This window comes from Nymphaea colorata, chromosome 10 (genome assembly GCF_008831285.2).
Source record: "Nymphaea colorata isolate Beijing-Zhang1983 chromosome 10, ASM883128v2, whole genome shotgun sequence".
In the NCBI taxonomy this organism is placed as follows: Eukaryota; Viridiplantae; Streptophyta; class Magnoliopsida; order Nymphaeales; family Nymphaeaceae; genus Nymphaea; species Nymphaea colorata.
In genome coordinates, this window is record NC_045147.1 from 7,469,320 (window position 1) to 7,495,544 (window position 26,225).

At 36.2% G+C, this 26,225-nt stretch overlaps 2 protein-coding genes across 5 annotated transcripts; one reads left to right on the forward strand and one right to left on the reverse strand.

The window, feature by feature from the left end:
- Window positions 1-26,225, forward strand: LOC116262316 (nascent polypeptide-associated complex subunit alpha-like protein 1). 3 transcript variants are annotated; one of them, XM_050080024.1, is made up of 4 exons: window positions 1-177; window positions 337-415; window positions 25,378-25,553; window positions 25,645-26,225. In XM_050080024.1, exons 1-4 carry the CDS (start codon window positions 112-114, stop codon window positions 25,981-25,983), a joined length of 660 nt encoding a protein of 219 aa, XP_049935981.1. In that variant the 5' UTR covers window positions 1-111; the 3' UTR covers window positions 25,984-26,225. The 3 variants fall into 3 exon arrangements, with proteins under 3 accessions (XP_049935981.1, XP_031497423.1, XP_031497424.1); XM_031641563.2 differs by having other exon boundaries at window positions 25,414-25,553; XM_031641564.2 differs by having other exon boundaries at window positions 25,417-25,553.
- On the reverse strand, window positions 3,104-6,370 carry LOC126410445 (uncharacterized). 2 transcript variants are annotated; one of them, XR_007574430.1, is made up of 3 exons: window positions 5,902-6,370; window positions 3,678-5,784; window positions 3,104-3,581 (listed from the first exon to the last, which is right to left on the reverse strand). XR_007574430.1 is itself a non-coding variant. In XM_050080023.1 (2 exons), exon 2 carries the CDS (start codon window positions 5,780-5,782, stop codon window positions 4,493-4,495), a length of 1,290 nt encoding a protein of 429 aa, XP_049935980.1. In that variant the 5' UTR covers window positions 5,783-5,784; window positions 5,902-6,370; the 3' UTR covers window positions 3,104-4,492. The 2 variants fall into 2 exon arrangements, 1 of the variants encoding a protein (XP_049935980.1); XM_050080023.1 differs by having other exon boundaries at window positions 3,104-5,784.

The following is a 26,225-nucleotide window of genomic DNA, read 5'->3' on the forward strand; positions in this document are numbered from 1 at the left end:
ACATCCACTCTCATCACCCACCGGCCACCACCCTTCGCCTTCGCCGGCTCATTTTCCTTCCGCTTCTCATCCTGCTGCGCTGTTACAAAGTAGTCGTTGTCTGAACGGTTGATGATGCCTGGTCAGGTGGCGGAGGAAGAGGTCGTTGCTTCCTTGGTGGAGGAGCAGAAGCTTCAGGTTTTCCTCTTCTTTCTCCTCCTCCTTTTCCTGTTGGTGTTTGCTTCCTTGTTTTCGTTTTAGCTGTTTTACTTTTCTGTCGACAACAAAAGAAAAAAAACGAGATAATGTGATTCTTTTTATCCTTTTACGGATGGTGGTGGTTTCTCTTAAGCACAGTCCGATGAACCTATAGTTGAAGACGTCAAGGACGAAGAAGATGATGACGATGATGAAGACGATGACAAGGATGAAGGGGGTGAATCTCTCTCTTTCTCTCGCTCTCTCTCTCTCTCTCTCTCTCTCTCTCTCTCTCTTGGTGCATGTAAAATTTCTGATCTTTGGATTTCTTTGGAGAATGGTTTTTGGGTATTAATCCTTTGTGTGATGCTTGACTTGGTTCTTTGATAGGCGTGCTTTTAGCAGATTTGAATTGTTTACTGTCGTCTTGCATGAGGTGTCTGTTGATTCTTAGTGGTACCTTTTCTTCCGTGCGTTAATGGGTTTTGATTCTCTTGTGATGTCTTGATCAATATTAGCCAGCTGAGATATTTGAGAAATGACTCTTGCTTCCTTTAGATTGGTGCTTAATCTTTAGGATTATAATTGGTTGTTGAGGCACATGGTTGGGGTTGGATGTACAAGTAGCTCTTTGCACTATTGTTTATGTGACCTGTTCACGCTACAGTTGAGATATAACCAATGCTTGACGGCCTGATGAAGCCAATGCTTTAGGAATTAGGATTTCGTCATTGGTCTTTCCTTCTCTTTAGTGGTGGTCTGTTGTGCTATAATACCTGTTAGAAATCTGATGAAGCGAAAAGAGGCGTTAAGCCGATCATGATGCGTGGCCTTGAGGCATAACTTTCAGAATTAAAATTATAAAATATTTAATATTCATAAAAATAATGAAAATTTGACCAAAAAAACTAAAATGACATTATATAAGTAAATCACATACGAAATACAGTTAGTTCGCATTAATTATCTAAATCATCCAAAGGCAGGTAGTCTTTATTCTTTAAATAATTTCTACTTTTTTCTTGCAACAAGTGACAATCTACTTTGGAATTTATGTAGAATTTAGATGGTCAGCAATAAATCTCTTGCTCATTCATTTGCAGGTAAAATAAAAATCCTTTTATATAATAATTAACTATAAAAGTATGAGTTTTATGAAGAAACAAAAGAAACTATTTTCTTTATTTTTCTTATTATAATAGGTTGACATTTTTCGTGACGAAAACGTAGACTGGTTATTTGATTTAAAAACAAAACATTTTGTTTTGATATTTCTACAACAAAATTTGCAAAGTTAGTCACTTCAACCTCACGTTTTGATGTTTCTGTTGTATGACTGTCTCAAGTGATTTCTGTTACATACTAGTAGTATATATCAGTGTTGTACGTATCGTACGATACAGGGCCGTATCGTACGATACTATATCGTAAATAGGGGTGTATCGTACTTGTATCGTACGATACATACGATATTGTTAGAATGTATGTATCCCACCTATACATGTACATATATGTATGTACATTACATATATTAGTCATCTAATATATGTTTTATATATATATTTATATATATGTTATAGGTTTGGATACTTAGGATATTGACATAATTCTTCACCTTTATGTCTTTTCCTTTTTCCATTTAACTTTGTATCTTTCCCCTTTTACCCCTGCCTTTTCTGTTTTTATCCAAAGGGGACCAAAAAGGGAGACTAGTCCCAACGACTAGATTTCTAGCCATTTTAACTAGTCTCCAACGGCTAGCCCTCTCCTCTCTCTTGTTCTCTCCATTATATATAGTGTACAGCCCTTGTGTATTCTTATGGCTTTTTAGCCACATCTTGTAGTCTTTGTTGGAATCAATATATGTTCTTTGTTTCTCTTGGGTGAGGTCTCTTGAGTATTACTTTGTTATGTTGGAGGAAGCTTCAAGTGTAATATTCTTGAAGCATTAGTCTTGTTTGGGCCTGATTTACAGATACAGGCCTCGGTATTGTACGATACGGTGCGATACGCCCCATATCGTACTATACGGGCTGATTTCAAAAAAGGGGGGCCTGAACCCCCATTTTTCGAGTTTTCTTCATAAAAACCCGCCCCTTCTTCATTTCTAACCTAGAGATTGTGCCGCCTTGGAGGAAAATCATCCATTTCCACCATGAAATCATTGATTAAACCATGGATTTGTGCGTGGGTGGCTTATTCCCGTTGGAAGGAAAAGGGTTTTTTTAAATCATGAAGATGAAGATGAAGAAGAAGATGGAGATGAGGATGAGAATGAATGTGATGAAGATTATGAATGAGAGTTGAGAATGCTTTCATTTTATATGTATTGACATTAAACATTTTCACAATTTCATTATCATCGTGTGATGTAATATATAACATTTCAATCTTGCTTTTTGATGTGGTATCTCATAGACTTATGAATATGGACCTTATGACTTATGAATCTATGGTTATGAAATTATGATATACGTTATGTAATTGTTGACTTGTTGTGCTTTCTAGATTGATATTGACATATTGTTATGAATTTTGATGTTTACGAATGATGAACCATAACTTTATAGCAATAATAAGTCTGTCATTCTGTAAAAACATGTTTTTTATGAAGAACATATTATTCTTGATTTTTACTGATTTTTTAATGATTTTTTCGATTTTTTTTCTTATTTTTTCTGATTTATTAAAAAAAAAACGCAATGTTGTAAAACGCGTATCGTAAGCCGTATCAGTCGGGCTTTAAGATACGCCGTATCGTAACATATCGTAACCGTATCGTAATTTTTTTAAAAATTATTAATAAATCAGAAAAAAATTAAAAAAATTCAGAAAATTCATAAAAAGATCAGAAAAAATTTAAAATAATAAATTGTTCATAGAAAACATGTTTGAGATAATGATAGACTTATTATTGCTATAAACTTACGCGTTCATCATTCATAAACATCAAAATTCATAACAATAATACAATATCATTCAACAAAGCATAAGGCCATAAGCCATAAAGTGATAAAGTCATAAAACATTCAATCAAGTGTTCAACAACCATAGATTCATAACTCTTAAGTTTTTGATACATATAAAATGAAAGCACTCTTGACTTGACTCTCATTCATGATTCATCATCTTTATCTTCATCTTCTTCTTCTTCTTCTTCTTCATCGTCAAGAATTGGAAGATCTTCACCAACATATTCAGCACCAGCACCAGCAGTAGTAGACTCTCCTTCATCAACAAAGCCTTCTGTTGCTTCAGCTTCAAGGTTGAAGCATTCAAGATCTTCATCATCAAATATTGTACCTGGTTCTTCTTCAATCCATGGCTCTAGATCGTCAAAATTTTCCAAGCTGATAGGATCGAACTGAGATGTGTGCTTCCTTGCTAATGATTTTTCTAATTCTCTACATTAAATAAGAGAAAATTTGTTAGTATATAATTTCATATAAATATATTGTACAAAAAATGTAAACATTAATTAAGCTATATGCCTATATTACCTTTGTTTCAACCTCATATTATATCGAACAAAGACAAGGTCATTCAACCTTTTATGTTCAAGCCTATTCCTTTTTTTGCTATGGATATGTTGGAACACACTCCAGTTCCTTTCGCATCCACTAGCACTGCATGTCTGGCTGAGGACTTTGACTGTAAAACGTGCTAGGTTTGGACAATCAAACCCATACCTATTCCACCACAAATCTAAACAAAAATATAACAAATCAATGTGAAAGTTTTAAAAGAATCAAATGTAACAAATGCAAAGTAAATTAAAAATTTCTATGTATTTACCTGGATGCATCGTTTTCCTGGCTCGAACGGCGGCAGGTAGTCCCATGTTCCGAAAACAACTATCATATAGATCCAACTCATTGTGCACAGCATCTTGTTCTGTAGAATCTTCCACTAACACATTAATATAATCTAACAAACCATGCATGACTTCTCTGTCCTTCCTAAATGTAGGAGAAAATCTAATTGCAGGATTTAGATAATAAGCTGCTGCATGAAGAGGTTGATGAAGCTGTCCAGTCCACCTTTTATCTATAATCTTCCATATGGGCATATATAACTTTTTCTTTTCCTTTAAGTTGTCTCGAATTGCCTCTTTTGCTTTGTCCATAGCCTCATATAAGTACCATATAGAAGGTCTGTCCTCGCTGTCAGCCAACCTGAGAACTTTAACTAATGGAACACAAACCTTCAATAGCTTCACACATGATTCCCAAAATACGTTATGAGCATGTGGATATGCAGCCCATTCATCACTAGCAAACATCTGTCTCAAAGGAGTTCTTTGTTTCACCACACTCTACACAGTCAATACATTTGTGGCAAATCTAGTTTGTGCAGGTCGTATTAATTCAACTCCTTTTGTAAATTTTCTCATCAAACTCAATACATATGCATGATTATAGATAAATTTTGTTACCTCTTGACATTGGTCAATGGCTGATTTCATATCATGCATCTCATTAAGATCTTGAAGCATTAGATTAACACAATGAGTGACACATGGACTCCAATAAAATGTTCTATACTTTTGAAATAACAAATCTCCTGCAGTTTTATAATTTGCAGCATTATCTGTAATAAAATGTACAATGTTTGCAGGTCCAACTTCTTGTACGACATTATCAAAAACATTGAATAAAATCTCAGTAGTCTTAGAAACATCAGACAAGTCAAGAGATTTCAAGAACATTGTACCTTTAGGGCAATAAACAAGAAAATTTACAAGTGTTCTTGACCTTGTATCAGTCCAACCATCTGACATAATGGAGCAACCTGTTTCCTTCCAACATAATTTCAACTCATCGCAATGTTCAGACACTTCTTTGACTGTATCCTGAAGAATTTTGCCCCTCAACTGATGATATGATGGCATTTTGAATCCGGGGCCTATAGAAGCAATTGCATCTGCCATGGCTTGGAATTGAAAAGAATTAGCTGCATTAAATGGAATACATGCATCATAAAACCATTTTCCTACCTGCTTTTGTGCATGATATAGCATATCTTTAGATATAACAACACGAATCTGCGGCTGACCACCTGGGCTGGTATATGAAGGGAAAAAACTCTTAATAGAGCCACCACTAGACCTACCAGTAGGAACTCTACCACTAGGTGGTCGCATACCACGCTTGGCCCTAATATCTGTTGTGCCTCTCCTCTTCCTTCCCGTTATGCCAGATCGACCTCCTTCATACATAATCCATTTCCCTCTACGATCTCTACCTCTTGAGGTCTCCAAATCTGTTCTTAGACTGCTATCGTCTTCATCATCACATTCATAAGCTTCTTCCTCTTCTTTTTCATCTTCCAAAGGCACATTATAGCCTACATCTGCATCTTCAATTTCTTTTTGTATTCTCTTTTGACGTAAAGCATGAAGCATATCTAAACATTGTTGACGCACAAATGGAGGCAAAGGTTTGTTTGGTCCTCCAACACAAGGAGACGCATCTTTGGAGGTCCCTGCCAAATGGTGTTTCATTCTAATAATCCCTCCTGAAAATGTATTCCCACAGAAGCCACATTTGAGTTTCAAACGGTTATTCTCCTTCACCCTTTCGCACCATTGCCATGTAGGATCCATATCTTAAAAAAAAAAACGAAATCCTATGGTAAACTTAATGAAAAACACTGAAAGTCTTCCAATCTACGATTATACGGTAAAAAATTAAGAATACATGGTAAGAACATGAGATTTCATACCTTACGAAGAAGAAATGTCTGAAATGAAGAAAACCCCTTTCCTTCCCACGAAAATCAAGCACCCACGCACAAATCGACCAATTAATCTTCGATTTGACGATGAAAATCAAGTTTTTCACGGTGAAAATGAACGATCGCCCTCCCTCACGGCACTATCCAAGCGTTAGAAATGAAGAACGGAAGAGGTCTCGGGCCCCCTTTTGCGTTTTTAGCCCGTATTGTACGATACGGGGTGTATCGCCCCATATCGTACGATACAGGCCCTGTATCGTACGATACGTGCGATACAGGGCCAATACTCCTCCTTTTTACGATACGGGGGTGTATCGTACCGTTTTTTTCAAATGAGACGATACGTATCGTATGATACGTACAACATTGAAAAAACGATACGGTTATGATATTTTACGATACAGCCTATGTCACACGGGTACTCCTCCTAACATGGTACCGGTACAGCTACCGGTGTGGCACTAATTCGGTCAACGCGGTATCGGGTACGGTCAACGTACCTGGGTTCAAATTGGTCCATTTTTGGACTCGGTCAACCTTGATCGAGTCCAAAGATGTCCAATTTTGAAATTAACGATTTTAAGTTTTTAACTTTTAAAACTAATCTAACGTTAAATTGATCGATTGAAGCCCTAAACCCTCGACATTTTCTTCCTCCTACCCATTTCATGAACGCTGCATTTGGGGTGACCGACGACTTGGGTGGACGAACGGCGGCGACGGCATTCGGTGACCGGCGACTTGGGTGAACGAACGGCGGCGACCAGCGACGACCAGTGGACGAACGACAGCGACTGTGGACGGTATTAGCTTCGATTTTGCCGATTTCTTCTATTTCCTGTCCTCCTCCCTACCTCCTCTTCGTTCCTTCCCTCTCGATGGTTATGACTCTGTCTCCTCCTCATCGTTGATTATATGTTGTGCGCCTCTTCATTTCTTAGATCTCGTAGTTACGTTTTTCATAATTTTTTCATCGTTGATCATGTGTTGTGCGCCTCATCAGTTTTTCATTATTTGTTATCATATGCATCAGTTTTTCACATCGTTTGTTCTTTAGTGCGTGTTATTTACAGCATGTTCAATAGAAATTTTGTTTTTTTTTTGTGCGTTATTTACAGCGTGTTCGATTTTGGGGAAGTCTTTGCCAAAGTTATTATGTAAAAATCGTGACTGTTTGGGGAAGTTTAGTGACTGATTATTCTGTATAAATCTTGACAGTTTGGGGAAGTTTAGTGATTGATGGTCATCGTGTTCTTTTTTGTGTGCGTCTTTGCAACTCTTGTTAGGTGCTTTTCATATAAGTTGTAATGGCTGATAAGGGAAAAGAAACGATGCCTACGAGTGGAAGTGGAAATATGCAAGCAGCAGTAGTAGTGTTAATACCACAACATTAGACTTGGATAATCCATCTCAGCCTCTTTGCGGTATGTGAAAAAACTTGGAAAAGCACCAGGTGGCGGTGGGAATATAATATTTTCTTGCAATTTCTGTAATAAGACGTTCACTGGCTCTTATACACGTTGCAAGGCACATTTATTGCATATCCCATGTTTTGGAATTCGACCATGTGAAAAAGTTAGCAAAGAATCGATGAAGCAGATCAAAGAAGAACATGATGCAGCTGAAGAACATGATGCAGCTGAGATGAACAAATCTTCAGCCAAGCCAAGTGAACTATCTGTTCCTCTTTATGCTATTGAAGAAGGTGAAGATGCTTCAAAGAAAAGAAAAATGAACATGGCAAGCAGGGATACCAAAAAATTAGAACAAGTATTCAAAACTATGGGAAGGGCAGAGATGGATAGAAGAATCAGAAGGTTTTTTTTGTAAGTTCACTTCCTTTTAATATAGCTAGAATTCCTTATTGGAAAGATGTTGTTACAGGTTTGGCTAATTGCAGTTTGAGTGGCTATGTACCCCCGAGTTCAGAAAAGTTGAGAACAGTAATTCTTGAAGAAGAGAAGGCAAACATCGAAAAATTATTAAAGAAGAAGAAATTTTCATAGAGACAATATGGAGTATCCATTGTTTCTGACGGGTGGACTGATATACAAAGACGACCACTGATCAATTTTATTGCTTATTCGCTTGATGGACCAATCTTCTTGAAATGTGTTGATGCATCTGGGGAGTATAAAGATGCTAAGTATTCAAAAGGGTTATTTATAGAAGTCATCAAAGAAGTGGAAGATAATGTTGTGCAAAGTATTACTGATAATGCTCCAGTTTGCCAACGAGCACGGATGAATTTGGCAAATGATCCCAAGTATAGTCACATATTCTGGACTCCTTGTGTGGCACACAATATAAATCTAGCACTTAAACCACAACAATGCTCTTGCTATATTTAATAGGCATTCTGATTTGAAATTGTTGAAGGTAGCAGAGACTCGTTTTGCATCCATTATTGTAATGATAAAAAGAATAAAACAGGTGAAACATGTATTAACACTTATGGTGACTGACAATGATTGGGAGTTTTATCGGAGTGATGACATTGTGAAGGCTCAACAAATTAAAAAATGTATTTTAGAAGATGAATGGTGGGATAAGATCTCATATTTTCTGCAGTTTACAAAGCCTATTTGGCAGATGTTGAGAGAAGTTGACAAAGAAGGGCCCATGCTTCATAGAGTTTTGATATGTGGGATAACATGATAGAAAAAATTCAAAACATCATTTTTAGACAGGAGAAGAAGAATGTTGCACTTGATGATTTGAGTTTTTCGATCATGTGCATAAAATTTTAGTAAGAAGATGGAATAGAAGCAATAACCTTTTGCATTGTATGACACACTCCTTAAATCCCAAATATTATGGACAAACATGGTTGGCAGGAGGCACTGGTGGTGTTCCTCCTAATCGAGATCCAGAAATATCAAAAAATAGGGACATATGTTTGGGAAGTATATATTCTGATTCTCATCGGATGAAGATAATAAATAGTGAGTTTGCGAGCTTCTCTGGTGGAAGAAGTGATTCAGTACAAGCTGCAATGGCAAGAGATGAAGAAGATCCTGTTAATTGGTGGTTATGTTTTGGAGCAGCGACACCAAATCTGTAGCAACTTGCGTTGAAGTTATTATCTCAACCTGCAACCTCTTCATGTTGTGAAAGAAATTGGAGCACTTATTCTCAAATTCACAATATCAAGAGAAATAAGCTAACCAGTAAGCGAGTAGATGATTTAGTTTATGTCCACTCCAACCTACGCTTGCTTTCACGTACTTCAGATGCTTACAGGTATTTCTTTCTTTTTGTATCTTTGGTATGTATACATAATTACATTTGTATATTATGTTGGTTGTTTAAAGTTAATATTAACTTAAAAGTTAAATCATATTTTGATTTTGTTGCGACTTGTAGTTCAGGATCATCCAAGTATTGGGATGTTAATCCAGAGGACATTGACGTGGACCTTGAAGGGGAACATGATTTGCATGCTCTTAATATGGACCTTACAGAACCTGTTGCTCCTTCTAATCTTGATGATGTGACTGAGGAGAATGTGATTAAAGAAAGCTGATGTATTTTGTATGTTAATTATGCGACTGAAGAGAATGAGAATCAAGAAAGTTCATGTATTTGAGAATCAAGACTGATAAATTTTGGATCATGATTTATAAATATGTTATTCTGTTTGTAATTTTTTGATATATATATGTGTGAATTATTCTGTTTGAAATTTTTTGACACACACACACACACACACACACACACACACATACATACATATATATATATATATATATATATATATATATATATATATATATATATATATATATATATATATATATATATGTGCATGTGTGTGTACGGCCGTACCCCTGAACCCAAGTTTTTTGAAAATGGTCCGTACCGTACCCGTACCTATGTGACATAGGATACAGCGTATCTTAAAGCCAGACTGATACGGCTTACGATATGTTTTTTACAACATTGGTATATATATCTGTTTCTGATTTCTAATTTTCTAGTAATATATGTAGTGTAATATACTGTAATATGATATAGCTGTTTCTAGTAATATGATTTAATCATTAGTAGACTGTTATATGTATTCTGTTTATGATTCATGTTATGTATTCTCTTTTACTGTATAATACAGTCCTCATTGCTGTTTAGACTGTTATATGTATTTTGTTTATGATTCTGTTACACACTGTAGTATGTAATATGTATTATATTGTTATATACTGCTTTAGTAATCTGTATTCTGTTATATACTGTAATATGTAATATGTATTATACTGTAATATGTATTAGATTACATTTAATTAGTATTTAGTAATGTTAAACTTCTTCTATTGATTTTACGTATTCAATGAAGTCAACAATTAATTTTTGATTGTCTACTCTCCACATTTCAAATATTAATAATAGTTAATCAAAATAATTTCACATATTAACGTACTAAATTTTTTTTAAAAAAATTGTGGTCTCCTTTTTTGCTTAGTCCTGCCCAGGCGTGCCTAGGCACCAGGCAGCGCCTTGGCAACATAGCACAGAATTGACACTTTGCATGTGGCAGTATGGCAAATCATATCATCCTCACTTTTTGCATGTTTTTAAAGAAGCCATCACATAATACCTCTCGATACTAGTAGTCAGAACTCATAAGCGTGCTTTTGCTTATGGTCTATCTTTCCATTTATCCAAGCTATGAATTATTGTTTGCCTGAAAAAGTATCCAATGCTTGTCATTGTGAACTGTGAATTGTCTATTTCATTGAATAAAAAAGGAAAAAATCTAATGTTTGCAATGGGAGTATTTTATCCTTTCTTTTACAATTTTTAAATACACATATAAGCTTTTGATCCACTGATGCTCTTCAATTATATTTAAGGTAGCAAGATAAGTAGCAGTAAATATACATATGGGGACATTAAAAAGTACTTTGGATGAGGCTAGCGAACAACCAGATGTATTTTTAAGATATAAGTAATATTTTTGAAATTAGATAACTTAATTAAAAGAATTAGATCAACTATATATGATATGTATGTGGTTTTCTTTATCATGAATATTTATTAGCGTAAAAAGTTCAATTCTGTACAATATTTCATTTAAACTTTAAAATAAATGCATTTTTCTTCATTTTTTCTCTACAACAAGTTTAGGCTGGCCAATGTAAAGTTATAGTATTCTAATCTCACATACAAAAATGAGCCATGTGTTAAGTAACAGGTAGCTGTTTTTTTTTGCCTTGCTGAGAATCTGGTACCACTATACGCATCACATTTTGTTTTATTTTCTTTTTTAATAAAAAGCAACATTGTGGCTGAAGCGGTAAGCCTCAAGCGTCAGGCGCGAAGCACACTGAAGCTGAAGCGTACACTTCATGTCAATAGTGCCTCACTACCATGCTTCGAAGCATTTTTTATACTAAGGTCTATCCTCATGCTTTGAGGTCTACACCTCTAATAACATTGTTTGTTTTACACAGAGGCATGTTATGCGTGGTTGCTTTTTTTTTTTTCAGATAGAAAAGAAGTGAATGTCTGTTCTGCTGTTTCTTTCCTCTTCTATTTATTTGTGGAAACGTGTCCAATGCACACTTGATCTTATAGGTTCACCACTTGTAATTAATGTGGACAATGTTGGCTCAAGGAAGCATTTGGATGAAACCATTTATGTGGGGAAGTCAATACAGATAATTCTAGATTTAAGAGAATAGATCAATGCTGAAGTGTATCTCTATGATTAGGATATATAAACCTACTAAAAAATAAATAGATTTCATATTGCCAAGGTAATTGCAATTTATCACGTTATCATGTTTTTTATCTTAGTTTGTGTGGAACTATGTGACATGGTAACCTGACTTATTTTTTTTTTACAGTCACAAATATTGGAAATATTTTCGAGATGTTGCAATAAAATCACCAGAAAGAATAAAATAACAAAAAAATTAGTGGTACTCGCTATTGTCGAATTCATTTTTTTTGTAAAACTCTTGTGGTAATATCATGTTTTTTTGAAAAATCATTTTTCAAATATATTTTACACCTTTCTTATACTTCAGCATTATATATATATATATATATATATATATATATATATATATATATATATATGTTTGTTTTTTTTTTCAACTTCTTCTTCCTATAATAATTGATGTGATCAAAGAGGGAGAAAACTTTCTATTATTCATCACGTAACCCTAATCTCAGATTAAGAGATTAGGGTGTCGATAATATATTTACAATTTCAGTCCACTACGAATAAGAAAACAATAAGTAGATGCATTTCCACTTTCTAATATTTCTTAAAGACGCAAACCGACTCCTAGAAAACTTTAACACTCCCCTTAAGCTGGAGCATAGATATCAATCATGCTCAGCTTGTTACATCCTCTCAAGAAATCTCCAATGGGAAGAGCCTTAGTAAACATATCAACTGCTTGATCTTTAGAAGAGAAATGAATCGTGCTAATGGCTCCTTCTTGAACCAAGTCTCGAACATAATGGCAATCCACTTCAATGTGTTTTGTCCATTCATGAAAGATAGTGTTATTTGCAATGTAAGTTCCTGCTCTGTTATCACAATACATCTTCATAGAAAGTTTCGCTTAAATTCTCAATTTTAGAAGCACTGATTTGACCCCATGACATTTCAGCTGCAGTTTGAGCCATCGCCCTATATTTAGACTCAGCACTGGATCTAGCAATTACATTCTGTTTCTTGCTCCTCCAAGAAATAAGATTCCCGCCAATAAAGACACAAAAACCTACTGTAGATCTCTTGTCATTTATTGACCTTGCATAATCAGCATCACTATATGCTTCTGTGTCCACACATTCTCCTTTTTTAAACCATAACCTCTTTTCCGGGGCTGATTTCAAGTATTTTACCACCATTAAAGCAGCCTCCCAATGAACTTTCCGAGGTTTTTCCATGAATTGACTTAGCTTATTTATAGCAAAGATGATGTCTGGTCGAGTGATGGTCAAATATAAAAGTTTCTCTATCAGAGATCTATAAGAATGAGAGCCAAAAGTTTCTGATTCATCATCATGAATATGAATTCGAGGATTCATAGAAAGTGTAGCAGGTTTCGCTCCCAATAACCTTGTTCTTTGCATAAGATCAAGAACATATTTCCTTTGAGACATCACAACCCCTTTACTACTACGAGCCACTTCAATACCAAGGAAATAATGAAGTTGATGAAGGTCTTTTGTGACAAAGTGTTTCTGTAGAAATTCCTTTGTCTGAGCTATTTCTTGAGTATTTTCCCCAGTGAGGACAATACTTAGAGACAACTTCACTTAGCTTATGGATCCATGCACAGGGACTTTGTTTAAGTCCATAGATAGCCTCCTTTAGTTTGCATACCTTGGAACACTCCCCCTGTCATTCGAAACCAGGTGGTTGTTGCATATAGACCATTTCAGAGAGATCACCATATAGAAATTCATTTTTCACATCAAGTTTAAAAAGAGGCTAATCCTGCTGAACTGCGAGAGATATAATTAGGTGAATAGTACCTAACTGTGCCACAGGCAAAAACGTCTCGTAGAAGTCCACCCCATAAGTCTGTGTATAGACTTTGGCAATAAGACCTATGTCACATAGGTACGGGTACGGGTGCGGGTGCGGGTACAGACCATTTTCAAAAAACTTGGGTGCGGGGGTACGGTCGTACACACACATGCACACACACATATATATATATGTGTGTGTGTGTGTGTCAAAAGATTTCAAACAGAATAACACATTCACACATATATATATCAAAAAATTACAAACAAAATAACATATTTATAAATCATGATCCAAAATTTATCTGTCTTGATTCTCAAATACATCAACTTTCTTGATTCTCATTCTCTTCAGTCGCATAATTAACATACAAAATACATCAGCTTTCTTGAATCTCATTCTCTTCAGTCACATCATCAAGATTAGAAGGAGCAACAGGTTCTGTAAGGTCCATATTAAGAGCATGCAAATCATGTTCCCCTTACATCCCAATACTTGGATGATCCTGAACTGCAAGTCGCAACAAAATCAAAATATGATTTAACTTTTAAGTTAATATTAATTTTAAACAACCAACATAATATACAAATGTAATTATGTAGACATACCAAAGATACAAAAAGAAAGAAATACCTGTAAACATCTGAAGTACGTGAAAGCAAGCGTAGGTTGAAGTGGACATAAACTAAATCTTCTGCTCGCTTACTGGTTAGCTTATTTGTCTTCATATTGTGAATTTGAGAATAAGTGCTCCAATTTCTTTCACAACATGAAGAGGTTGCAGGTTGAGATAATAACTTCAACGCAAGTTACTGGAGATTTGGTGTCGCTGCTCCAAAACATAACCACCAATTAACAGGATCTTCTTCATCTCTTGCCATTGCAGCTTGTACTGAATCACTTCTTCCACCAGAGAAGCTCGCAAACTCACTATTTATTATCTTCAACCGATGAGAATCAAAATATAGTCTTCCCAAACATATGTCCCTATTTTTTGATATTTCTGGATCTCGATTAGGAGGAACACCACCAGTGCCTCCTGCCAACCATGTTTGTCCATAATATTTGGGGTTTAAGGAGTGTGCCATACAATGCAAAAGGTTATTGCTTCTATTCCATCTTCTTACTAAAATTTTATGCACATGATCGAAAAACTCAGAATCATCAAGTGCAACATTCTTCTTCTCCTGTCTAAAAATGATGTTTTGAATTTTTTCAATCATGTTATCCCACATATCATAAACTCTATGAAGCATGGGCCCTTCTTTGTCAACTTCTCTCAACATCTGCTAAATAGGCTCTGTAAACTACAGAAAATATGAAATCTTATCCCACCATTCATCTTCTAAAATACATTTTTTAATTTGTTGAGCCTTCACAATGTCATCACTCCGATAAAACTCCCAATCATTGTCAGTCACCATAAGTGTTAATGCATGTTTCACCTGTTTTATTCTTTTTATCATTACAATAATGAATGCAAAACGAGTCTCTGCTACCTTCAACAATTTCAAATCAGAATGCCTATTAAATATAGCAAGAGCATTGTTGTGGTTTACAACAAAATTTCTGATGTTTCTGACATCATGCTCAAGCTCCTCAATCCAAGAACATAATATACCAGCATTTGTATCATCTTTTGATGGGTTGCAAATACTTTTAAGTGCTAGATTTATACTGTGTGCCACACAAGGAGTCCAGAATATGCGACTATACTTGGGATCACTTGCTAAATTCATCCCTGCTCGTTGGCAAACTGGAGCATTATCAGTAATAATTTGCACAACATTATCTTCACCCACTTCTTTGATGACTTCTATAAATAACCCTTTTAAATATTCAGCATCTTTATACTCCCCAGATGCATCAACACATTTCAAGAAGATTGGTCCATCAAGCGAATAAGCAATAAAATTGATCAGTGGTCGTCTTTGTATATCAGTCCACCCGTCAGAAACAATGGATACTCCATATTGTCTCTATGAAAATTTCTTCTTCTCTAATAATTTTTCGATGTTTGCCTTCTCTTCTTCAAGAATTACTGTTCTCAACTTTTCTGAACTCGGGGGTACATAGCCACTCACACTGCAATTAGCCAAACCTGTAACAACATATTTCCAATAAAGACTTCTAGCTATATTAAAAGGAAGTGAACTTGCAAAAAAAAATCCTTCCGATTCTTCTATCCATCTTTGCCCTTCCCATAGTTTTGAATACTTGTTCTAATTTTTTGGTATCCATGCTTGCCAATGTCGAGGGTTTAGGGCTTCAATCGATCAATTTAATGTTAGATTAGTTTTAAAAGTTAAAAACTTCAAATCGTTAATTTCAAAATTGGACATCTTTGGACTCGGTCAAGGTTGACCGAGTTCGAAAATGGACCAATTTGAACTCGAGTACGCTGACCGTACCCAGTACTGCGTTGACTGAATTAGTGCCGCACCGGTAGCTGTACCGGTACCCGTATCTGTACCGTACCGGTATCGTGCGGGTACCCATGTGACATAGAATAAGACGAACTTTGAGTCGCTCTACGGAACCATCAAAATGATATTTGATGGTGAATAACCAAGCTGACAACATCACAATTTATCGATGTGTCCACCAAGTCTCCCTAAAAAGAAGAGCATCTATTTCCTCCTGCATGGCGTGCTTCCATCGTGTATCTAATAAGGCTTGGTGGTGAGGAGTCAGAATAGTGTGACTAGCCATAGCTCGATCAAACTGCACCAAACTTGTACTCAAATGGTCTATAGAAACAAAGTTAGAGATTGGATGCCTTGTGCAGTGGCCCTTGCGAATGACAATAGGTAGATCATCTACAGAATAGTCCTCATTTCTTCCTGAGTCAGTCTTATCATTGGAACTTACGTCATGAGAAGATTTTGGTGGGTGGTTTGGAGAGGGAGCTTGATGTCAAGTATAGACTATTGGAGGATCAAGAAAAAGATCACGACTGTGGTGGAGAGGAAGGGATAGACTCCAGTGATACTGAGGGAATATGAAGAGGAACAAACACGGGGAGCTCAGACACAATGGTACTTGGAGTGAAAAAATAAGGACGAGACTCAAGGAATGTAACATCTGCACATGTAATCTCTTTCTTGTTATGGGAATCAAAACATTGATAGTCTTTTTGATTGGCAGAATATCTAATGAACACACATTTGACAGCTTGGGCAACAAGTTTGTTTTTGTTTGGGTCTAAAATGTGTGCAAAGTAAGTGCATCCAAATACTTTGGGAGGTATATGAAATAATGGTCGATCTGGGTATAATATTTGAATGAAGATGTGCTCTTGGATGGCAGACGAGGGTAGTCTGTTAGTGAGATAACATGTGGTAAGAATAGCATCACCCCAAAAGTAGGCAGACATATGAGTGTGCAACATGAGGGTACGGGCCACATTTAGAAGTTGTCGATGTTTGCATTCAACAATACCATTTTGTTGGGATGTGTGGGGACATGTATATTGTGGTCGAATCCCATGATTGGTATAAAATTGAAGTAGAACTGAAGATTTAAATTCAAGAGCATTATCAGTGCGAATATTTTTGAAAATAACACCAAATTCAGTTTTTGTTTTATTGACATAGTTTTAAAAAATATAGATGACTTCAAACCTTTTCCTTAACAAAAATACCCCACTGACTCTAGTAAAATCATGAACTAGAACAAGGTAATATTAGAAACGTAAACGAAAGGAAACCCGACTTGGACCCCAAACATCAACATGGAGAAGATCAAAAGGACTTTGACTCGAAGGAAAACTACTATGTGTATGCTTGCCTAACTGGCATGCATCACATAAGAAAGACTCTGATGCAGGAATATCTGGAAAAATGCAACAAAGTTTGGACACAGAAGGATGACCCAGTCTGTGATGCCACTATAAAGGAGAACTCTTCGATGTGAATGAGGATGCAACAACATCTATAGGGACCGAAAGGAAATAGAGTCCCTCACGTTCATGGCTGCCACCAACCATCTTCTTTGTTTGTAAGTCCTGAAAAGAACATGAATCAGGATAAAAAATGACTCTACACTATAAATCTTTAGCCAATTGCTTAACATGTAACCTGTTAACAGGAAATCGAAGAACATATAGCACATGTGTAATGGTACCCAAATGTATGAGGTAGATATGACCGCTGCCCAGAATAAGAGACAACTTGCCATTAGCCAATCTGATGTGCTGTGGTGTAGTGAACCTGATAAGTGATAAAAATATCTGTGGCTGATTACAACAATGCCTAGATGCTCCTGAATCAATCATCCATGTCATACCTGGGTCACTGGTTGGGGCACCAACAGAGAAGGCCAAATCTATTGCAGCAGTGCTGGTCGAGGCAGGGGTAGACCTCTGAGCTAGAGACCCAGATCATATTCTTTCTTGCTTAAGTTGAGAGAATACGATGGAGGTATAGGAGAACAGGTGGGAGTCTCAACCTTAGATGCTGTAACTGTGAGGAAATTGCATTAGATGAAGAAGACCCTTTTTCTGCACTTATTCTCCCTCCACCACGTCTTGGTGGACCGGCAGAATGGGGATAGGGATGCTTGTCCCAACATCGGTCCTCTAAATGACCTAGTTTGCTACAATAGGAGCACTAAAATCTGCTGCGTCCTGCATCCCCCTATTTCCATCAAAAGAACTATGGCCACGTCCTCTTGACATCACAAGTGCAGAGACTGGTGTGTCATGCGTAGGCTGAGTAAGAGTGACTGCAAGACGACTTAGCCTATTATAAGTATCTGCTAAGTTTGGAAGATCACTGCCTGTAAGCATTTGAGACTTCGTCATAGAATACTCTGAAGATAACCCAGAAAGAAACTTTGCTACCATACCAGTTGCTTGCAAGGTGGGCGAAGAGTTTTTAACCGTTCATATGCAACAGTCAATGTAGCAAAATATTATGATAGGTCTTGATCTCCTTGTTGTATGTTACAAAGTTCCTCTTCCAATTGTAAATTTTTAATAACATTAGTAGCATGAGAATACGTCTTCTTCAGGAAAGACCACATATCTTTAGCTTTGGTATAGTATGCAATTGTTGGAGTCATACGAGACTCTACACTGTTCAAAATTCATGCCATTACAATGTTATTATCTTCATCCCACGCAGCATATTTCCTTTTTTTTCTTAAGGGGTCCATTTTCTTCAATAATATATTTCTTTCTATAACCAGCCATAGACATGATAAATACCCTAGACCAGATTTTATAATTCGAACCATCAAGTTTGATTGTGGTTCCATAAGAAAAGGAGTTACCAGCCATCTTATATTCATTAGAACCTTCTGTCCTACTACCATAAGCCATAGAAAAAAAAAAAAAGACATACGGCAGTAAGGATGTAGTAGTCAAACACCACATAGAAATATATCTCTACTATCTTCAAAGATCATACAAGTATCACATGATACGTAACAACACAAATCTGTAATCACAGAAACTGCCCACGTCTAAACAGCATAACAGAGAGTAAAAGATAGATTACAGGAATTTTAGGCTACTGTATGGATTTTCAATTTCAAAAAACTGCTGCTGATTTCTGCTGCATGCTATTTTCAGTCTCCTCACATACTATCGGCATAACACCATCCACCTCTTAAAAGAAACTCCACGATCATCACGCCTTAAACATCATAAAAAAACAGATCTGCTCAACATGATGCTGTTCCTCATACCAAACAGCAGCCACGAGATCCACTGAAGGATCTGATCATGCCTTCCACATAGGCGTAATTAGTCCTTTTCCACGCAGCACACCCAAACTTTATTTCCTTACCGCCTCCCTATTCGTGGGTAAGAAGAAATAAAGTTGGGGGATGAGAAGAGGAAAGAGGAAGGAAGTCATCAGAGGGAGAAGTCGCCGTAGAAGGAAATCGCCGAAGAACTTACTTGGCTGTCACCGCAGGAGAAGGCTTTGATACCATGATGCGATCAGAGAGAGAGAGAGAGAGAAAACTTTCTATCATTCATCACGTAACCCTAATCTCGGATTAAAAGAGATTAGGGTGTCAATATATTTACAATTTCAGTCCACTAAGAATAAGAAAACAATAAGTAGACCCATTTCTACTTTCTAATATTTCAGAAAGAATCAAACCAACTCCTAGAAAACTTTAACAATAATTATTGTTAATCGACTGGCAAAATTTATCATATAATATCCCTGTTATAAATCTGCCATACACACACACACACATAAATTTCTTACATAGAGAAACATTCATGGTCCTCATTGATTCTTATTTTTAGACTTAATGTGCTCTCAGTGAACTCTCTGATTTTTGTGATTCACAATGACATTTTATGTCTTCCATTACTTGTATCACTTTAGATATTGTATTTTTATAGCTCTTTATTGATTTCAACCGACTAGGACTGGCTATTCCTGATTATTCTCCGCTAGTCCTTTTTGGGTCTGACTTTTGATATTGGCAACTTAAGCAAGAAATGATGCTGGCAAATGGGAAAAGTCAGAACCAGGGACTTTAGAGAGGATTGTAAAGAAGAGGATGCAGATGAACATGGAGACCAAGATAGATGATAGAATGTGCATATGGAAAAAGGGAGGGGAGGAATGATGACACAGTTCTCAAGGTGGCAGCCTAATGTTGGGCAGTGGTCAGCCATGACTAATTGCATAGGATATCCATTAAACAAATAACAAAAGTAATTACTTTGGCTGATCTCTTAAACAAACGTTCCCTTTTAAACGAAGGCATAATATCTTGAGAATGTTGCAATATTTTTCTTGGCTATATTTTGGAAATATTGTGTTATGTTCAGATAAAAAGTTTTCCTTCTTTTGGCAATTTTATCACTATATTTTCAAAGTATCGTCAATATTTATGACTATGCAATGCATATGATAACATATTGTACAAAACACTAGTTGTCCTTGCACAATGTTGAAAAAATGAAACATAGATTTTCCTTACAATTTGGTTGTCAAAGGACTGGTTTGGATTAATATAATTGTCTACCAAGTCTTAGCTCCTTTAACATCAATTGTTATTCTTGCTTGGTTGATGGTAAAAGATTCACCTCGACAAGAATCTTTATGGGCAAACTTTTGGGCCACATTTTATCCTCCTTATGAAGACCAAAATGAATTCACAGACAACATAGAAACCAAAATGCTTGGGTCCATGTGTCCAAGTGCAACACAACACTAAGTTGCATATTGAGCAAGCTATGTCACTTTGTGAACATTGTCAAACTGAATGTGTTGCTTGTATTATGCTGTTCTTGATTGAGACATTTTCTTTTGTTCATTTTCTTCAAAAGCCAATTAGTATCAGTGCATTTATATTTCATGATGGTGAGGAGCTCGTCGGGCCTTAGAGATGCAGTCCAGCTAGGGCCACACCTGCTTAATCCCTCCTGGCCAAGGCTGGCTTGGCTAGCCCAGCACTCTTCTCCTCTCAACAGCAATAACCGGAAAACATTCTCACACATGCCTCAATTAAATTTGCAAGGCTATATAGACCATGTACATGCCAAAGCACCTCGGTGTGACCTCAATACATGTCAAGACATCTTGAAGGCATTGAAGCATGGCCATCTCCTTAGTCGTGATCCAAAGGAGATGCATGATAATATCTTGCTACTTAAGAAAAAAGGTGAGAACTATTGAAGGTAGGATGGATGTGCATGATATCCATCACGTGAAGCATATGGGCATGATGACACACAAGGCACTGAGGCAGGCCATCTTGAAAATTAAGTACTATGTTACATGGTTGCTTCTAAATGGCTGTCGCACCCATGTCGACGCTGGTGCTGGTGCGTCTCTGACACAGTACATCCAGTTTGATCAGCCAAACTGGGTCAAAACTGATTATTTTAAATGCGCACATAACTAAACTATCTCTAGTACAAAACCTTCATATATAAATATAGATAAATAAGACCTTCAAACAGTTAAATAACTATGTAATAAATGATTTATGTACATATACACACACACATATATATACATCCTCGTTGCACCCGCACCCATGTGACATAGATTAAATGTTGACCTGCTCAATGGAGACAAAAGGCAATCATTATGTTCGACACATTAAGATGATGTGCTTGACATCCATCACATGATGCATATGAAGAGGACTAGCCGCAATCTAGGAATGAAAGGAGGGACTCGCATAATATGCCAGGAGAACAAGACAAATCTGGAATGAAAGGGCCCCTCCTATTTTGTGTAAAGAAAGGTCATGAATGGTCGTGCATCCATGGGAAATTGGGAACACGACATAGATAAGCATGAAAAAATTCTTCTAAAAGTTCAATTTTGGTAGGCTAGGGAGAAATTACAAACAAGTCCCCATACCCTTTAGGTGGGTTAAAAGCCTATTGGTGAGAAGACAAAAATGTGAAGGTTGGGATTTGCATGATCAAAGATATGTCCTCCATTGTAAATGTAGGCAATAAATTGAAATTCAATGTCATCTTTTTTGTTTTTTTAGCATTGACTTCCTTAAGGATTGTTATATAGTTATGTCACATGGATACGGCGGTTTGAGTGCTCCACCTATGTTGGTGTGATGTGGGTACTGCTTAGGTGCCATGCTCGCCCAAAAGAGAAAAAAAACAACAAAGAAGAAAAGGAAAACAAACAAAAGAGGAGGGAGGAAGAAGAAGGGGAGGAGAGATGTGGCCTTATTGGCGGCAAGATAGGGTAAGGGAAATGGCCAAGAATGTCTTAAGGTTGTATACTAAGTCACATGGATACTTATATCGGTGCAGGTACGATGAGGCCGTTACAGGTATGATTGTTTTGGAAAATGTGGTATGGCAGTGTGTGTGTCTCTATATATATATAAATAATTGTCACATATATCGTGTACGAGTATTATCCGGTGAGGAATTTTTCGAACGGAAAAGTTGTATATCTCAGCAAAATCTTGGCAATTTTTTTAAAAATTTAAAACATTTAATGAAATTTGAAAATTATAAAAAATAAAAGATTAATAAAAAATACAAAAAAATACGTGTAATACCCCTTTTTTTTTACGTTGTTTATTTTCTGACTTTTTTTTAAAAAAAAAAGACGCGTCTAATTGCCGTTTTATACAACTGACTTGTTTTTCACGTATTTAACGCATTTTTTCGATTAAGACGCGTTTTCTGTGACAATAGGATAAATAAATAAATAAATAAATAAATATAAATTGGTATTATATAATATACAAATTGCCACACAAATTTGTACATTTAATTAAATTTAAAGTGAAAAGTTTAATGCATTTTGAATAAGGCTGTCTGATGTATATATACAAAATCTCACAAAAAATTCATGCATTTTTTTTAAAGGATGAATTTCATGCGTTTGGGAATGGCTCTGACCCATAACTGATCCAAAATGTGTCATGACGTGTCTGAGTACCAGTATCGGAGTATCAACAAGGGTATGGACTATGGAGACAAAGTTGCCGTGTCCATCTGATTTAGATTCCATAAAGTTAATTGGTGTTAAACCTCTTCTTTGTTGTTAATTCCAGACAAAGACTTGTTCCTTTTGCATCTTAGTTTCTAAGTTTTATTCGGTCACATAGTGTGTGTGTGTGTATATATATATATATATATATATATATATATAACAACACATTCATGAGTCAAAATTTATAAATTATGTAATGAACAAAGTATGAAAGTAACAAACATACTAAAATTCCAAAAGAAAAAAGAAAACCCTAATTTTTGGATAGAAATGGACTTGGTCAACTTTGGCTGAGTCCAAAGAGGGGATGGATATGGTCCGGGCATGTTGACTGCACCCAGTATGGTTTTGATCTTGCCCGGGACATACCACAGGTTTCCCGGTATCGTATTCAGATGGTATGGGTACTTTTCCATAAAAACAGTATGTTCGTGACATAGGTTCTCCTTGTTACAATAAGAGGATTATTACAAAAACAGTTTCCCCTCTTTCAATTTTTCTATGACATACATACATACATACATATATATATATATATATATATATATATTCAATTTTTCCATGACATATATATATATATATATATATATATATATATATATATATATATATACATACATATATATATATATATATTCAATTTTTCCATGACATACATACATATATATATATATATATATATATTCAATTTTTCCATGACATACATATATATATATATATATATATATATATATATATATATATATATATATATATATATAGCTGCAGCCGCACCCACACCCAAGTTTTTCTGAAAAATGCTCCACTTGCGTTGTTACTTGCACCTGCACCACTCAACGTGGCACAGCTTGGAAGACTGTGTTGCCTGGACTGCCCTATCATTGTTTTGAGTGGGCTGGCCATCAGGCAGGTCCACATCGCCTAGTTTTGATAAAATGTAATTATTCCATAAAATTTCAATGTGTACCAAAACTTATTCTGGAATCTATCTGTGCGCTCTCATGTACATGGTTGCATGCATATGGTGTACCTGGCCTTTGCTTTTCTGCATTGTAAGTGCATTTTCCATGTCAATTAGATGATTTGCAGCTGATTTTGTAATTGTACCAAATTTTCCTCCTTTTGTTGCTACATGTCATGTCATATTATCTTATGCCTGACTTCATCTTTCTTGTTCCAGCTTATTTTGCTGATTGGTTCAGGTATTAAACAATGCTGTTTTGTGTTTTTCTTTTTTTCCTTTTTCTGGTGGGTTTTTGGCATTGCTATTCTCATTAGAAGCTACCAACGGAGGACTTGTTGTCAATGAAGGAAATACAGATTAGGTCATAGTGTATGCATATGAGTATCTTTGGGTTGTCTGTAGTTCAAGTTCCTATGCGGTTATTGGTTTCCATGTCAATTTAGGTTCAGGAAAATCCATGAACAAAGTCATAGACAGAACATTGGCCATGAGTCATGAATACTCTACCCGTTGTGTTTGGTGCTTGCCTATTCAAATATTTGCTTGTGTTGCCCACTGATTTGTCTTTATTACAGGGAAACATGATTGTACGCAAAGTCTCTTTAGTATTAAAGGGAGCAAGATCAGCATACAATATAAAGTTTGAATGTAAAGGGTGCTTAGTCTTTTTTAGTACATAAAAGGGAATGGTGTTATTCCCATCCTTGCCAGCTAAGACCTGTTACTTCAATGAATCATGTTGTAGTTTTATTCACTCAATGTATTTTTTTCCCTAGCAAGGTGTTGAATTGAGTGAGATAGAAGTCCAATCTATGATGATTGTCCGATCCATTCCATCTATGTAAGAATTTTATCATAAGTTTTTTTTTGGAGTACGTATTTTGTTCACCAAGGTTTGTTCTTAGAGTTTGGCATGGACGAAGACTGATCTCCCACTAGTCTGACCAGTGTCCCTGTTGATGATCTGCTAGGCTACGGCTGCTCCATAAAATTCCAAGTTTTAAAATATGAACACATTCCTTGGTCACAAAGAAGTTGATGTGTAGCTTATAACTGATGTTTAATTACTGAGATACTCAATGCCTGCACATGTGGACATATAAGTGCTTCTTTGCATGCAAGTGGGGCTAGACCCCTAATAGAAAGGGATTAAGCACATATAAGTGCTTCTTTGCATGCAGGTGGAATATGGTATCAGAATATAAAGGACTTGTCTAAAAGGTCCTTTTCATTTTTTATATATGTGCTTCTTTGCATGCATGTGGTGGTTGCTGCTTGCATGCATGTGGTTTGGTAGCTAGATCCCTAGTGTTTTATAAGCACGAATAGGCCACAGAGAAAGGGATTAAAAGGTCCTTTTCATCTTTTGCATCCCCATGGATTCACAAACACGAAAATAATGACCTGTTATAAATGAAGATGAACTTTAGGGATAAATAGCCTCTGCAGAGAACTCGTGTGGTTTAGAGGGCTCCACCTACTTCTCTTTGTATTTTTAATGCTGTGGGAATCTGAACTTGTTTTGACTTTCTTACTTAATAGTTCTGTTCATCCAGTGCGGCTCCAGAACATTTGTGATAAGCTTCATGTAGCAGGTGAGCAGGGTGGTGCTGGTACAAATGAGACCTCTAAGCAGAGCCGAAGTGAGAAAAAGAGTCGGAAGGCAATGCTGAAGCTGGGCATGAAACCTGTTACTGGTGTTAGCAGAGTGACCATCAAGAGAACAAAGAATGTAAAGCTTCTATTTCAACTTTCTTTATCGTTTGATCAAGAAATGTGCGTAAGGATAATGGACATGTTTCTCTTTTGTACTTTTCTCGCAGATCCTTTTTGTTATCTCAAAGCCCGATACTTTCAGGAGTCCAACATCAGATACGTATATCATCTTTGGTGAAGCAAAGATTGAGGACTTGAGTTCTCAGCTGCAAACACAGGCAGCACAACAGTTCAGGGTTCCAGATATCAGTAGTGTGATAACAAAGCCAGAGATGTCTCCAGGAGCTGAAGCTGATGAAGAGGAAGATGTTGATGAAACTGGAGTTGAACCTCGAGATATTGATCTGGTCATGACACAGGCTGGAGTGTCAAGAGGGAAGGCTGTTAATGCTCTCAAGACTGCCAATGGAGATATAGTCACTGCTATAATGGAGCTTACTGCATAGCAAGACCAATCTTTTTTTTGTTTGTCTTTCAATCCTTTTTGATGCAGATAGTTTCTGTGTTTTTGTCCTTTCTTGGGGAACAGTTGCTATTTTAACTGTTGGAGCCTGAGTTGTACTTCAACTTCTGCGACATTCTTTATCTTTGAATTTTTCTTTCCTTGTTGAAATTACATTTCCTGTGAAATGATTTCAACTTTTCCTTTTCTTGCATTAAAGAGATTTTTTTATTGGTATTTTGATTA